This window comes from Panthera uncia, chromosome D4 (genome assembly GCF_023721935.1).
Source record: "Panthera uncia isolate 11264 chromosome D4, Puncia_PCG_1.0, whole genome shotgun sequence".
Taxonomy (NCBI): domain Eukaryota; kingdom Metazoa; phylum Chordata; class Mammalia; order Carnivora; family Felidae; genus Panthera; species Panthera uncia.
Window position 1 is genome coordinate 25,781,360 of NC_064807.1, and position 16,344 is coordinate 25,797,703.

Consider the following 16,344-nt stretch of genomic DNA (forward strand, 5'->3'; position numbering starts at 1 on the left):
CCCCTAAGAGCCTCAACTTTCTAGAAGTGAATTGCCTTTACTGCGCTTTTAAAAAAAAAAAAAAAAAAAATTCTTTTAAAGGTGGCCTTCACTGGGCGCTAAAGACTGAAGCAAAAACAGACTAGTAATTGTCACTACCACTTCCCCTCCTAATCAAAGTTTGGTAGGAACTGCTGATGTGTACCAGAAGTCCTCAAAATGTGGTCCATAGACACCTGGGATCCTGACACCTTTTTAAGGGGTCCACAAGGTCAAAACTATCTTCATAATAACATAAAGTATTATTAGCCTTTTTAACTGTATTAACATTTATACTATGGTACAAAAGCAATGATGTATAACATTTCTAGCATCTTGGAACAACTTCTGGTACTGGCACCAAACTGCACTATTGGTCATTATTTTTCACCATCAAGTACCAGTAGCTATTTAAAAAAAAAAAAAAAAAAAAAAAAAAAAAGCCTTCTTCACTTAAGAATGTCCTTCAGGAGAGCCTGGGTGGCTGACTTCCACTCAGGTCATGATCTCATGGTTCATGAGATTGAGCCCCGTGTCAGGCTTTGTGCTGACAATGCAGAGTCTGCTTGAAATTCTCTCTCTCTCTCTCTCTCTCTCTCTCTCTCCCCCTCCCCAGCTTACTTACACAAGCTCGCTCTCTCTCTCAAAATAAATAAACTTTAAAAAAAAAACTCTAAAAAAAAGTCCTTCAAATAGTAAAAATTAATTTTATTAAATCTCAGCTCTTCAGTACAGATCTTTTTAATATTCTGTGTGACAAAATGGTTAAGTATGCACAAAGCATTTCTGACCACATACTGAATTGCAATAGTTGATGGGTGTCTCAAGGTAAAGTACTTGTGTGACTGAACTGAGAGCTTTCACTAGCCTCTTTTTTTTTTTTTTTTTTTTTTTTTTTTTTGTGAAACACCATTTTTACTTGAAAGAATGACCATGGTTATTCAGACTTGGGTATTCTGGCAGAAGTTCTCTCACAGATGAACAAAATCTGCCTGTCACTTCTAGGAAACAACTGGCAGTCATAATTCTTGCCAACGATAAAATTTGAGCCTTCAAGCAAAAATCAGATTTCTGGAAAACTCACATCCACCATCATGTCATGACCTGGATAGCTTCCCAATAATCTGTTTCTGATGGGATGAATGGTGATATTAACAAATGTGATTTTCTAATAATATATAATGAAATGTGCCAACATTTTGGAGATCTGCATAACTGGCTGAACCAATACTTAGAAACGACCATGGCATGATGTTATAAATTCAGGCATGGTTATGTAAGATCCATTCAAAGTTTAGACCAGTGGATTTTAATATAACATTATGAAAAGTCCATTGATATGATTTCAGATTCCATAATACAAGTAACTAGAAAACCAACACATGTTGAGTTCTGATGTAGCACCAAGCAAAAAAATCCATTATTATCTGAAAAGGCTATTAAAATACCCCTCCCTTTTCCAGCCATTAACTATGTAAGGCTGGGCTTCTCTTTCTATATACTTCAAACCAAAAAACATAGTGCAACAGACTGAATGCAGAAGGAGATGAGAATCCAGCTGTTTCTATTAAACCAGACATTAGAGATTTACAAAAATGTAAAACAAGGGGCACCTGGATGGCTCAGTTGGTTAGGTGTCCGACTGTTGATTTTGGCTCAGGTCATGATCTCAAGATTGTGAGACTGAGCCCCATGTCAGGCTCTGTGCTGAGTGTGGAGCCTGCTTGGGATTCCGTCTCCCTCCCTCTCTGCCCCTCCCCTTGCCTCAAAATAAATAAACATTTTTTTTTATGTAAAACAATACCACTCTTCTTATTGCCTTGTTTTGAAAAATAGTCATTTTTCATTAAAAATACGCTTATATTAAGATATTATCATATTTAAGTGAATTAATAAAAGTTGTACATTTCTCTTTAATTTATAATATAATAAATACAGACATAATCCACAAAAGCTCTTTGGGGTGTGCAATAATTTTTAAGAATGTAAAAGGGTACTAAAATCAAAAGTTTGAAAACTGATTTCAACAACTGAGTATTAACATCAGATCCCTGCAAACCAAGAAAAACAAGTACATAAAGTCATTAATTAGAAAAAAACTTTCCTAGCAAAATTACATGAAAGCTGAAAAGGTACAATGTCCAATCATAACTAACCTCACTCTGTAACACCAATGAAGAAAAAAACAACAGAATGTGCAATATCTTGATCAGATAAACTCCTGTATACCCAGTAACAATTTGATACATAGTATTTTTGATAGAAGCACATGACAGTCAAAGAAACACAAGTCAAAAACAGGTGATTAAAATAGCAGTCACCACCACCATAAGGGAGACAATCCAAGGTTCTGTCAGAAGGGACAAACATGGATACTTCAGCACCTCTCCAGCAGCATCTCAGCACACCCAGCTTTCAGGGTCTAGCTGTTCTATTTAAAACTAAATTACATGCTTCCAAGGCAGGACAGTGAGACTAAGCTGTCATTTAGCTCCAAAGGAGTCAATGGGTCACAGTGGAATGATTCTACAGTAATCATGCTCCACCAGCCTAAAGTCCTTCTTGAGCTTACTAAACCCCTTGGAAGAATGAGAAAAAGCAGTAGCAGTAATATTTACTGAGCAATTACTATGTGCCAGGCACTGTGGGTTAAGCACTCCATGTGTATTAACTCGTTTAATATTCAAGATCTTAAGGATATAACCATTATTACCCCATTTTTGGAACAGAGAAAACTGAAGCACAAGGAGGATAAATAACTTGCCTCAGGCAAAGCCAGGATTCAAAGCCAGCCCTGAAGCCCAACTCCTCAGCCACTGCATTACAGTACACAGACCCTATAACCTACAGTAATATATAAAATTTAAAATTCGGTGCCCACTCTAAACTTCTGTTGTTGTCACCAAGACCAACTGCCTAAGGGAGGCTCCCAATTTGAAGAGCCCTCTGACAATTTCATCCATTACTACTGATACACTGTTCAACTTCAGGTACTGGGGGACTTTAAGCAAGAATACATTTTGGAAGGTGAATACTGTGGAGATTTACTAAAAATTCTAAAATGTAGAATCTAATACAAATTGGGTAATTTCACATTTGGGTCTCTTTTCCCTCTGTCAGAGATAACCATTATTATAAAAGGAGTCTTGCTAGACTGCTCCAAAAAGTAATAATGCCTCAATTCAAGTCAACGGGAAAAGATTTATAAAAATTGCTTCTACAAAAGCTTAGGTTACATTAAAACACTTAAATGTTTTTGCAGTGTTGGCTAGTAACAAGAGGAACTCTAAGTCTACCCCCTTCATTACAAAGTTCAGAATGAGACTGCAGTTCTCAGTAAGTGTGGAACCAATTAATTCAAGGCAGATTTTTGAGGTCATTAAAAATGAACCTATAACTTCACTGCGGAATTTAACTCAAGCGAGGTGGAATGGGAATTAACCAAGTCATATTACGATAAGAAAATAAGGCATAGATAAGACATCCCTATCTCACAGCAATTACAGGACTAATCACAGCCATTATAGGAAATGCTTACAGATCTTCCAGGGTTTTGTCTGGTTTTCATTAGTATTTTGGCACATGTTTTAAAATACTACCATTTAAAGTGCCTTAAATAAACTACTATTTTTTTAGCATACTGAACTGAAAACATTTCACTGTAAAATTACAAAAGTAACTTTCTAGTTTTCTTAGGAAAAAAGACAATTTATAATAAGGGTTCAGGTTACTAGCTGGATTTACATAAAGATTACAACACAGGCATCAAAGTAAGTGAAAATGAGTGATAAAGAAAGCTGTTCAGTCCTAACTACAAATTGTCATACATTACAATTAAACACTGCTACAATTTTCAACACCTGAAGAAAAACAAAACACCTACAAGGAATTAATACTGCCAAAAAAAAAAAAAAAAATCCCCTCAGTGTTACAATGTATTAGGTCATCAGCAGTGCTGGACCTTTAAGCCCTTGATTGAGCAATCTGTATCAAAACAAGAAGTGGCCTTTAAATGATCAACATTCATATCGATTACGCTAAGATGTACAAAAACTCCATTCTATAATGGGTAAACGCCCAGGAAACCAGCCGATTCAAAATTGCACTGGTCCTAGTAAGAGGCTTAACCGGCACAAGGGGAAACCATGCAGACGGGGTTGCAGGAGTCCTCGAGTACTTGCAACGAAGAACCCGCAACTCACTCAGGAAGGCAGGCTGTAAGGAAACTCTGCACTGTCATCTAGAGCGATCTCATTCAGGCTCAAATCAAACCCAAAAGGCGACAAGTTGTAAACGGAGAACACACTTCAGGCCAACCACCCTGACACGAAGCAAACCTGGCCACCGCCAAAGTCACACCACACACCAAGCCCACCGCGAAGCAAGGTGTGTGCCGGGGTGGGTGGGGGAGGCGGGGCGCGTGCCCGTCCCCGGCCCGCCGCCCCCCAGCTCGGCTCCGCGCTGCACCCCGGCCCCAGAAAAAGGGCAGGGCACGGGGCCGCCTGTGCCCGAAAACCGCGTCGGGGACCCTCCGCCGGGGATTGAGGCGGGGGTCACCGAGTGTCGCGGGTGGGGGCGGCGTGGGGCGCTTTCCAGAAGCCAGCCAAAGCCCCAAACCATCAGGGGTTTTCCTCCAGCTCCGGTCCACTCGCCCCGAAAGACACACGTTACACAACCTGTCAGGTGAGGGGCGAAGGGATCCCAGGACGCAGACCGCGGCGGGCGCGGGGTCGCTCCTCCCGGCTTCTCCCGCCCCCGGGACTCGGTGGCCGGGGGACTGCGCAGGGAAGGCGGACGGGCGGGCAAGCAGCGGCCGAGGGGCGGCCGGCCCGGACGTGCGGACGGCGGCGGGGCGCTCACCGGCTCAGGATGGGGCGCTGGCGGGACTGGGCAGAGCCGCGGCACCAGCTCGGCATCCGCAGCGCCGGCAGCTGCTCTCTGGGAGCACAGCGGAATTCTCGCCGCCAGCCGCCCGGTGTTTTCATACAAACCCCGGTGGCAGGCGAGGTGGAGGCGGCGGTGGCGGCGGCGGTGGCGGCGGCGGAACCTGCCCGCATCCCGGGCAACGTCAGCGCGGCGCCCCGCCCACCGCACGCCCTGGGCCCGAAGGCTCGCGCGCGCCGGCTGGCGGGGAGGACGGAATGCGCGTGCGCGCGTGCCGCGTGGGGCACGCGCTAGGGAGGAGGGTGGGGCACGCGCTAGGGAGGAGGGTGGGGCACGCGCGGGCCGGAACGGGGTTGGGACTCAGGGAGCGCGCGTGGGTAAGGAGCGAGCGTGCGCAGGAGGGAGGGCGGGGCGCGCGTGCCGGCGTTAGGTGCTGTGCTGCGTGGTAGGCGCGGCAGGGGTTTGGGGAGGAGGGTTGCACGCGCGCTGCAGGCCCAGGCCCTGCAGCGAGCGTCCAACCCAACCGAACCGAACCGGTAGGCGGGCGGCTCCCCACTCTCTGCAATTCACCTTCCTGTACGCTCCCAATTAGAGCGGCCCGCCTTTCTCCGGAGCTAAGCCGGCGCCCACCCCACTACCATCAATCACTCTGCTCTTAGAAGGCTGTTAGCTGCTGTGGACGAGCGGTTAACTCCCCAGTGTGGCACCAGCGGGCGGGGGGGGGGGTCGCTCTAGTCCCTGGGCACCACTGGAAAGCTCAGCCCTTTCCTGACCTCGAGGAGAGTCTATAAAGAGACAGCTGGGCTCCAGAACACAAGAAAATTGCACCTTGTGGCCAAACCTCAATAAATTAGATGCCTAGAGCTGCAGTGAAAAAAATAGCAAGCTGATATATTTTTTGCTTTTTCGTAATGTGCCTACGTATAGTCAAGAAAATGGTCATGTTAAATTGGCCACTGAAGGCAAAGCCAGTGTTTTTTAAATCAGAGCCAAAGTGATGTGTCAGAAGGACTGAATACTGATTCACCCCCTTCTGTTTTGAGACTGCCCGTAAAGCCACTGTAATAGATTCTTTTTTTTTTTTAATTTTTTTCAACGTTTTTTATTTATTTTTGGGACAGAGAGAGACAGAGCATGAACGGGGGTGGGGCAGAGAGAGAGGGAGACACAGAATCGGAAACAGGCTCCAGGCTCCGAGCCATCAGCCCAGAGCCTGACGCGGGGCTCGAACTCACGGACCGCGAGATCGTGACCTGGCTGAAGTCGGACGCTTAACCGACTGCGCCACCCAGGCGCCCCTGATTCTTAATAAATACTTGACATTTACTTTTTTTCCAAGAGCATGGATCATGTTTGCTGCTGTTTATGGTAGCTGCTGCAGAATGCAAAATTATTACAACCAGGTAGAGAAATAAATTGAGACCTGTGAAATTTTTGCTTTGTTTTCTTATCATCATGTTTTAACAAAATTAAACAGTTGTGAAGGCAGTTCAAAAGGTAATCCAAGGTGCACCACACCTGCTTCTTGCAGTTTGCCCTTGGCAGAGTCTTTAACAAGAGATTGCCATTTCAGAAATGCCATAATTTCCCTGGCTGTGAGCACTGAAAGGTAGATTACAGTATTTTAAGGAATTTTGAAACAAGAACCACCCCAAACCACCCAGACTGAAAAGCATATCTGACAACACCTAATTACAACTACCTAAGAATATTTAACATTTTACAGACATTATATATAACACACATAAAACTTTATTCAAAGAGCATCTTCCTAAATGAATCAACCTTCAATATATAAAAATATAGAAATAAATGTAAATGTGTGTGTGTATAGAATTTGAATCCTACTTTAGCAAAACATCATTAGTATGGTTTGATGGCCAGGACACAGATATAGTGGATTAAACCACACAACTAGGGAAAGGGCCAAGCCATTCCCTGTCTGTCACTCTTTTCCACTATTTTAAACAGTTTCCTCAACACTGTTATGATATATAAAACTGAATACAAATAATCGTGTGATGTAGATCAGTCTGATCACATAATAATATTCACTTAACTCTGATTCCTCAAATCAGTCTAGTCAGCGCCTTTAGGTATTCGGTAAATGTTCGGGGCTTTTTTGTTTTTTGTTTGTTTGGGTTTTTTTTTAACTCTGGACTAGGCAGAGAAAGAAAGATGAGCAGTGGAGCCCAGCTATCTCTTTCTCCTCCTCTTCTGCTGATTTTCCTGCCTCCATACTTTTAGTAGAGTAACATACAAAATGCAACAAACATTGTAACAAAACTATATAGTCATATGGTTTAGAACAGCCATGGACTTATCCAGTCCTCTGGAGTTCTAGGATTGTTATAGCTATTCTATGTTATTCAACAATCATCAGTTTATCAAGCACCTTATGTGCCAGACCAATCCTGAAATCTTTGGAAGAGATAAGCAAATGATAACACTCAACAAAAACCTAACAGCTGCCTGCCCTCTGTGAAACTAAAAGGTTTGATGTATCCATAGATGGATAGACAAAGAAGATGTAGTATAAAGATGTGACAGATAGACAATGGAATGTTACTCAGTCATTAAAAAAATAAGTGAAATCTTGCTACTTGCAACAACATAGATGGACATAGTGGGTATTATGCTAAGTGAAGTAAGCTAGACAAGAGAAAGGCATGATTTCCCTCATGTGAAATTTGACAAAACAAAGCAAATGAACAAACAACAACAACAAAGAGATTCTTAAATACAGAGAATAAACTGGTGATTGCCAGGGGGGAGGTAGGTGGGTGGGATGAGCAAAATAGATGAAGGATATTAGGAGGTACAGACTTCCAGGGGGCACCTGAGTGGCTCAGAGTCAGTTAAGTGTCGGACTCTTGATTTCAGCTCAGGTCATGATCTCACGGTCTGTGATTCGGGCACTGAGTTGGGCTCTGTACTGAGCATGGAGCCTGCTTGGGATTCTCTCTCTCTCTCCCTCTCTCTCAACCCTGCCCCCACTGTTCTCTCTCTCTCTCTCTCTCTCTCTCTCACACACACACACACACACACGCAATCAAATAAATAAACTTAAAAAAAAAAAAAGGTACAAACTTCCCATTACAAAATAAATAAATCACAGGGATGAAAAGTGCAGCATAGGTAACATAGTCAATAATATTATAATAACTTTGTATGGGGGCAGATGGTGACTACACAGTTACATGTTGATCCCTGTGCAATTCTAGAATTACCACATCACCAGATTGTACACCTGGAATGAAAATAACATTTCATTTCAACTATGCTTCCATACAAATAAATAAATATCCATATCCGTAAACCACTGCACCCTCATTTTCTTTATTTGTGAAATGGAACTTAAATCTTCTTGCCAAATTTAAAGTTTTAAAATTTGGCATACCCTTTAGCCTCATCATAGGAATTTATCCTAAGGAAATAACAAGGAAAATATGCAGAGATTTAGCCAGAAGGATGTTCATCCCAGAGTGGTGTCCAAGCTGTCTTACATGTTCAACAGAAGGCACCCAATTAAACACAGTATTTTACACCCATGCAATAGATCACTAGGAAGCCATTAAAAATAACGTGGTAGGGGGGTGCCTGGGTGGCTCAGTCAGTTGAGTGTCCGACTTCGGCTCAGGTCATGATCTCGCAGTTTGTCAGTTCGAGCCCCGCATCGGGCTCTGTGCTGACAGCTCAAAGCCTGGAGCCTGCTTCAGGTTCTGTGTCTCCTTCTCTCTCTGCCCCTTCCCCACTCATGCTCTGTCTCCCTCTGTCTCTCAAAAATGAATAAACATTTTTAAAATTTTTTTTTAAAATAATAACGTGCTAGAGCAAGAGTTCTTAACGTGGGGTGCAACAGGTTTAACTCCTCCTGTACAACCATGGATTTACCTTGAGGCTGAAGAAGGCCCGCTGAGTTCTGAGTTTGCTGAGAGTTAAAGGATTTTCTAGACATGAAGGAGAAGCCAGATTGCAATCGAGAAGCATTTCTATATAAGCATTTCTGGTAAACTTCCTGAACAGATCCAATTTAAAAAGGATCTGAATTGAATAGATCACATATGAGGGCATAAAATGAGCCTCAATAATTAGAGAAGGCTGGGTCTTTGAGGAAAGGCAGTCACAGCTACAGTGGAGCTCTGGGCACCCCTGCTCCTGACTCCCTGCTGTTTGCCTCACCAAGGAACAAGTCAATCAGAAAGCCACACTGCAGCCTAGCCTTTGGTTTTGGTTTTGGTTTTTTTCGTTTTTTAAAGTTTCTTTATTTTCAGAGAGAGAGGGGGAGAAAGAGAATCCCAAGCAGACTCCAGGCTGGCTGTCAGTGCAGAGCCCAGTGTGGGGCTCAATCCCATGAACTGTGAGATCATGACCTGAACTGAAATCAAGAGTTGGATGCTTAACTCACTGAGGCACCCAGGTGCCCCCAGCCATGGCTTTTAAAGTCAGCAGGAAGATATCCATGAATCCAGCGGTGGCAATTCACCAAAGTAGAATTCCTCTAACCAGCTGCAGTGTAAATCTTTGGAGAAGGTATGTGCTGACTTGCTCATACAAGGTGAAAAATAAAAGAATCTCAAAGTGAAAGAACCAGTTCAGATGCCTACCAAGACTCTGAGCATCACTATAGGAAAGACTCCTTGTGGTGAAGGTTCTAGGACTTGGGATTGTTTTCAGATGAGAATCCACAAGCAACTCATCGATTTGCACAGTCCTTCGGAGATTGTTAACCGAATTACTTCCATCTGGGGGTGCCTGGGTGGCTCAGTCAGTTAAGCATCCAACTTCAGCTCGGGTCATGATCTTGTGGTTCATGGGTTTGAGCCCTGCATTGAGCTCTGTGCTGACATTTCAGAGCCTGGAGCCTGCTTGGGGTTCTCTCTCTCCCTCTGTCTCTGCTCCTCCCCTGCTCATTCTTTCTCTCTCTCTCTCTCTGTCTCTCAAAAATAAATAAATTCCATCTTTGGAGTACTTCCATTGAGCCAGGAGTCAAGGCTGAAGTCACTATTATAAATGCTTAAATCAACCTTTTTAATAAACTGATTATCAATTGTTTAAAAAAAAATCAAGGGAAGGGAAGCAAAAATAATATAAAAACAGAGAGGGAGACAAACCATAAGAGACACTTAACTACCAAGAATAAACTAAGGGTTGCTGGCAAGGTGTTGGATGGGAGAATGGGCTAAATGGGCAAGGGGCATTAAGGAGGGCACTTGTCGGGATGAGCACTTGGTGTTACATGTAAGTGATGAATCATTAAGTTCTATTCCTGAAAAAAAAAATATTTTTTGAGGGGCGCCTGAGTGTCTCAGTCACTTGAGTGACCAACTCTTGATTTCAGCTCAGGTCATGATCCCAGAGTCGTGAAATCAAGCCCTGTGTCAGGTTCTGCGCTGAGCTTGGAGCCTGCTGAAGATTCTCCCTCTCTCCCTCTGCCCCTCTCCCCATTTTGTGCTCTCTCTCAAAAATTAAAAAATTCTTTTAAAATTTTTTGAGAAGATTGAAATCATACCACGCTCCTTTTCCAATCACAACAATATGAAACTACAAATAAATCACAAGAAAAAACGGAAAAATAATACAAACACACAGAGACTAAACATGATACTAAACAAACAGTGGGTCAAAACTGAATCAAAGAAGAAATTTTAAAAATGCATGGACACAAATGGCAATGAAAACACAACAGTTCAAAATCTTTGGGACACTGCAAAAGCATTCCTAAGAGGAAAGTATACAGTAATATAAGCCTAAGTCAAGAGACAACAAAAAGAGGAGTGCCTGGGTGGCTCAGTTGGTTAGGCAACCGACTTCAGCTCAGGTCCTGATCTCGCGGTCTATGAGTTCAAGCCCTGCGTCGGGCTCTGTGCTGACAGCTCAGAGCCTAGAGCCTGCTTTGGATTCTGTGTCTCCCCCTCCCCTGCTCACGCTGTGTGTCTCTCTGTCTCTCAATAATAAATAAACGTTAAAAACAAGTTAAGAGACAACAAAAAACTCGAATAAACAATCTAACCTTACATCTAAAGGAACTAAAAAAAGAGAACAAAGCCCAAGGCGAGTAGAAGGGAGAAAATAATATAGACAAGAAATAAATGTCATAGAGACTGAAAAAACAATAGAGAAAATCAAGGAAACCAAGAACTGGTTCTTCGAAAAGATAAACAAAATTGATAAGCCCTCAGCCAGACTCATCAAAAAAGAGAAAGGATCCAAATAAATAAAATCAGAAATGAGAGAGGAAACGTAACAACTGACTCCACAGAAATACAAAGGCTTCTAAGAGAATACTATAAAAAAATCATATGCCAACAAATGGGACAACCTAGAAGAAAGGGATAAATTCCTACAAATATATAACTTCCCAAAACTGAGTCAGGAAGAAATAAAAAATCTGAACAGATCAATTATAAGTAACAAAATTGAATCAGTAATCAAACAACTACCAAAAAAATGAAAATCCAGGATCAGATAAATTGACAGTGGGATTCCATCAGGCATTTAAATAAGGGTTAATACCTATTCTTCTCAAACTATTCCTCAAAATAGAAGAGGAAAGAAAGCTTCCCAATACATTCTATGAGGCCAGCACTACCCATGATATGAAAACCAAAGACACCACAAAAAAAGAAAACTATAGGCCAAAATCCCTGATGAACACAGATGCAAAAATCCTCAACAAAATATTAGAAAAACACATGCAAAAATACATTTAAAAAAAAAATCATTCACCATGATCATTGAATTTATTCCCATGATAAAAGGATTATTCAATATTCATAAATCAAGCAATGTCATACACCACATCAACAAAACAAAGGCTAAAAATCATTTGATCATCTCAATAGATGCAGAAAAAGGATTTGACAAGATTCAACATCCATTCATCCATGCAACGTACAGATTCAATGCAATCCCTACCAAAATACCACAGCATTTTTTCACAAAACTAGAACAAATAATACTAAAATTTGTATGGAACCACAAAAGACCCCACATAACCAAAGCAATCCTGAGAAAAAAGAATGAAGTTACTAGATTTCAAGATATACTAGAAATCTGTAGTAATTAAAGAAATATGATATAGACACAAAAAATAGACACATAGTTCAATGGAACAGATAGAGATTACAGAAATAAACTCACAGTTATTTTCAGTTAATCTATGACAAAAGAAGCAAGAATATACAATGGGGAAAAACAGTCTCTTCAATAAATGGTGCTGGAGAAACTGTAAAAGAATAAAACAGGACCACTTTCTAACACCATACACAAAATAAACTCAAAATGGATTAAATCCCTGAAACCATAAAATTCCTAGAAAAGAGCAGAAGTAGTAATTTCTCTGCCATCAACCACATTTTTCTAGATATGTCACCTAAAGCAAGGAAAACAAAAGCAACAATAAACTATTGGTACTATATCAAAATAAAAAGCTTCTGCACAGCAAAGGAAACCATTAACAAAACAAAAAGATAGCCTACTGAATGGGAGAAGATATTCGCAAATGATATATCCAGTAAGAGGTTAATATCCAAAATATATAAGGAACTCAATACCAAAAAAACCAAACAATCCAATTAAAAAATGGGCAGAGTACTTAAAAACATTTTTTCCAAGGACAGACAAAAGGCCAATAAACACATGAAAAGATGCTAATCATCTTTTCTAATCATCAGGGAAATGCAAATCAAAACTACAAAGAGATATCACCTTACATCAGTTAGAATAGCCAAAATCAAAATGACAAGAAATAACAAGTGTTGACAAGGTTCTGGAGAAAAACAAACCCTCATACACTGTTGGTGGGAATGTAAATTTGTACAGTCACTGTGGAAAACAGTATGGAAGTTACTCAAAAATTAAAAATAAGAATACTGAATGAGTCAATAATTCCACTATTAGGTATTTACCCAAAGAAAACAAAGACACTAATTCAAAAAGATATATGCACCCATATTTTTTGTTGCAGCATTATTTACAAAAGCCAAGATATGGAACCAACCTAAGTATCTAACAATAGACAAATGAATAAGGAAAATGTCACACACACACACAGACACACACACACACACACACGCACACGCACACGCACACACACAGAATATTGCTTAGCCATAAAAAAAGATCAGACTGTGCCATTCAAGATAACATGATGCATCTAGAGGGTATTATGCTAAGGTAAATAAGTCACACTGGGAAAGACAAATGCCATATCACAAAGCAGAATCACACCTATAAATACAGAGAATAAATTAATGGTTGCCAGAGGAGAGGGGGATGGTGGAATGGGCAAAATGTGTGAAGGGGAGAGGGTGATACAGACTTACAGTTCTGGAATGAATAAGCCATGGGAATAAAAGTAATGGCATAAAGAATACCATCAATGATACTGGAACAGTGATGTAATGGGACAAACGGTAGCCACACATGGGGTGAACATAGCATAATGTATAAACTTGTCAAATCACTAACTGATTTGTATAACTGCAACGAATATAACATTGTGTGTCAACTATACTAAATTTTTAAAAATGCATAAATGAAAATAAATTTTAAAATAGAAAATAAAAAAGACTTGAGTCTCCCAAGTTTCCAGCAAGATATTGCAATCACTCATTCTACAAAAATATTCACATTTATATATGTGAATTATATATAAATATTTATAATTTTGCATTTTTTTCCTTTTAGAGGGCTCCCAACAAGTGTGAGAAAAAGAAATTTTTCCATCATTTTCAAGTCAGTTTCTCAATCCTACAATTTAAACAACTGTGTTTGTTTTAAGTGTTTATTTCAATTCCAGTTCGTTAACATCAAGTGTGCAATTAGCGTCAGGTGCACAACATGGTGACTCAGCACTTCCACACAACACCTAGTGCACATCGCAACCAGTGCACTCCATCTCTTTGTTTTGTTTTTACTAACCAAAATAAAATAAACTTTTTAAGCAAAAATCATAAACACCAGAAGTACCATTGTTTCCTATTTAATAAAACTGTTCAGCATTTCCAAAAGACTTCCTCATCAATAACTAACTGATTCGAAAACATTAAAGAAATGTTTCATATCAGCTATTCAGAACTTCCTGGGTATAACCTGAAACAAGCCCCCTCACCATTGCCCCCCACCACAGGGTGGAGGGCACAGAGAGATAAAAAAAAAAAAGAGAGAGACAATCCACTCCGGATTGGTAGGTCTTGAGCGGCCACGAGATGAGCTCTCTGCAGCCATCTGACAATTCTTAAATTGTGAAGGCCTTAACTGGGTTCAGCCACAGATACCACCCAGAAAGTCTCAACACCAGCCATCTCAAGGGCAGCCTCCAGGAGTGGGGAAAGCAAGGAGAACGCACATTCCAAACACAGGGGAGGGGGTGAGGAGGCTGTGATTTCAGGGGTTCAGCTCACATGGGTCATGTCATCTTGATACTCTCCCCTAATACTAACCATTAATCAGAAGAAATTTAGAAACAGAGTCAAAACTAAAATCACTTTTTCACATTTAAGAAACTTTTCGATGTCTATTATTGAGAAAAGCAACTTGTTGAGCTGTATAGATTATATGAGCCCATTTGTATTTTTTAAAAATCAATACTATGGATGGGGCGCCTGGGTGTCTCAGTCGGCTGAGCGTCTGACTTCGGCTCAGGTCAGGATGTCTCAGTTTGTGAGTTTGAGCTCTGCATCGGGCTCTGTGCCGACAGCTCAGAGCCTAGAGCCTGCTTGGGATTCTCTCTCTCTCTCTCTCTCTCTCTCTCTCTCTGCCCCTCCCCCATTCACACTGTGTCTCTCCATCTCTCTCAAAGCTAAACATTAAAAAAAATGTTTTTAAATCAATATGATAGAAGAGACCACGCATTTACACTCTCATTATCAAAGTTATGTCAGGAAAAATAGGATTCTATTTGCTAAGAAAGAGACCATTCTATTTACTAGAATTACTTGAGGACAAGTTGAGGAAGGTGCTACCACTTTATATATTTTGCACTGTTTAAAACATTTTTAAAGTAAGCATGCGGTGTAACCAAAGATAAAATAAAAATTGAAATCCAAAAAATAAAAGAGAGCCTCAAAAAGTATATAGGCTTCAAAGCCCACAAATGCTAGATCCTAGAATATACTTTGAAGTTCTAACAACAGTTATCACTTGGCAGTGGGGGTGCAAATCATTTCAAATTTGTTCTTTTTCTTTCTCTGTTTATTACATTTTCCACAATAAAATATTTTAACAAAAAAACTAAAACATTACTTAATTTATAGTCATAACTGTGAAGTTGTGAGTAGATTAAAAGGTAGAGTATATGTCAAAGCAGTAAATCGTAAGGCACTTACAAATGTTAATTACTGTTCACCTGGCTTTAAAGCAGGTGAACACAATGGGCTGCATTAGCCTGAAACCAGGAGTAAGCATTAGAGAATCTCATTCATACATTAATCTCTTCTGTCACAATGAACCTTGTAGACAAACACCGTTTTTTTTAATTTGATTTTTTTTTAGTTTACATCCAAGTTAGTTAGCATCTAGTGCAACAATGATTTCAGGAGTAGATTCCTTAGTGCCCCTTCCCCATTCAGCCCATCCCCCCTCCCACAACCCCTCCAGTAACCCTCGGTTTGTTCTCCATATTTAAGAGTCTCTTATGTTTTGTCCACCTTTTAAAACAAGACTTTATGCAGATACGAAGGATTTGGATTTTTTTTAAGTTTATTTATTTTGGGAGAGAGAGTGCAAGTAGGGGAGGGGCAGAGACGGGGGGGAGTGAGAGAGAGAGAGAGAGAGAGAGAGAGAGAATTCCAAGTAGGCTCCATGTTGCCAGCGCAGAGCCCAATGCAGGGCTGAACTCACGAAGAGGTGAGATCAGACCTAAGCTGAGAACAAGAGTCCGAGGCTTAACTGACTGAGCCACCCAGGCACCCCTGGAAGTTTTTAATTATAAAAAAAAATTCACCTGGAATTATTTTAAAACATAATGAATACACTTTCATGATTTCTTGAAGAAATGTTATTTGCTATTTAAGGATATGTGAAATTTGGGGATACCTTCATCCTCTTGGGACTCAACCGGACTTGGATTCCTGATTCATCACTTTGATTCCTTTGACTCATGTTGAGATGGAAATCTCTGGACAATAACCGATCAGATCAATGAAAGGGCTTATTTATTCCCTGTTTGCATCAGTCTCCATGTTTGAGAGCCAGATCTTGGAGAGAGCCCAGCAGTAACTAACTGGGTGGCTGAGAAGTCACTGTGGTCTGTCTGTGCTTACAGACATGGCTGGAAATCCACTACCCAGGGTGCTGGGAAAAGCTATTCAAGGGGAGGTGCCTCACTGGAGACACTCCAGTATGACACTGCCTGAAAGAGTGCCAGCTACTGGCCACTGGGTGCTGGTGGTCATCTGGTGATCATTGGTGATTATCTGTGTGCTATAGGTGATGACC

General features: G+C 41.0%; 1 protein-coding gene across 4 annotated transcripts in view; it reads right to left on the bottom strand.

The window, feature by feature from the left end:
• Positions 1–5,090, bottom strand: part of AGTPBP1 (ATP/GTP binding carboxypeptidase 1) — a 160,398-nt gene extending 155,308 nt beyond the window's left edge. Inside the window, exon 1 of one of the 4 annotated variants that reach the window (XM_049653537.1) lies at positions 4,879–5,090. In XM_049653537.1, coding sequence (XP_049509494.1) covers positions 4,879–5,075 — 197 coding nt within the window. In that variant the 5' untranslated portion in view covers positions 5,076–5,090. The other 3 variants (XM_049653190.1, XM_049653318.1, XM_049653386.1) reach the window with 3 other exon arrangements.
• Positions 5,091–16,344: the final 11,254 nt, after the last annotated feature.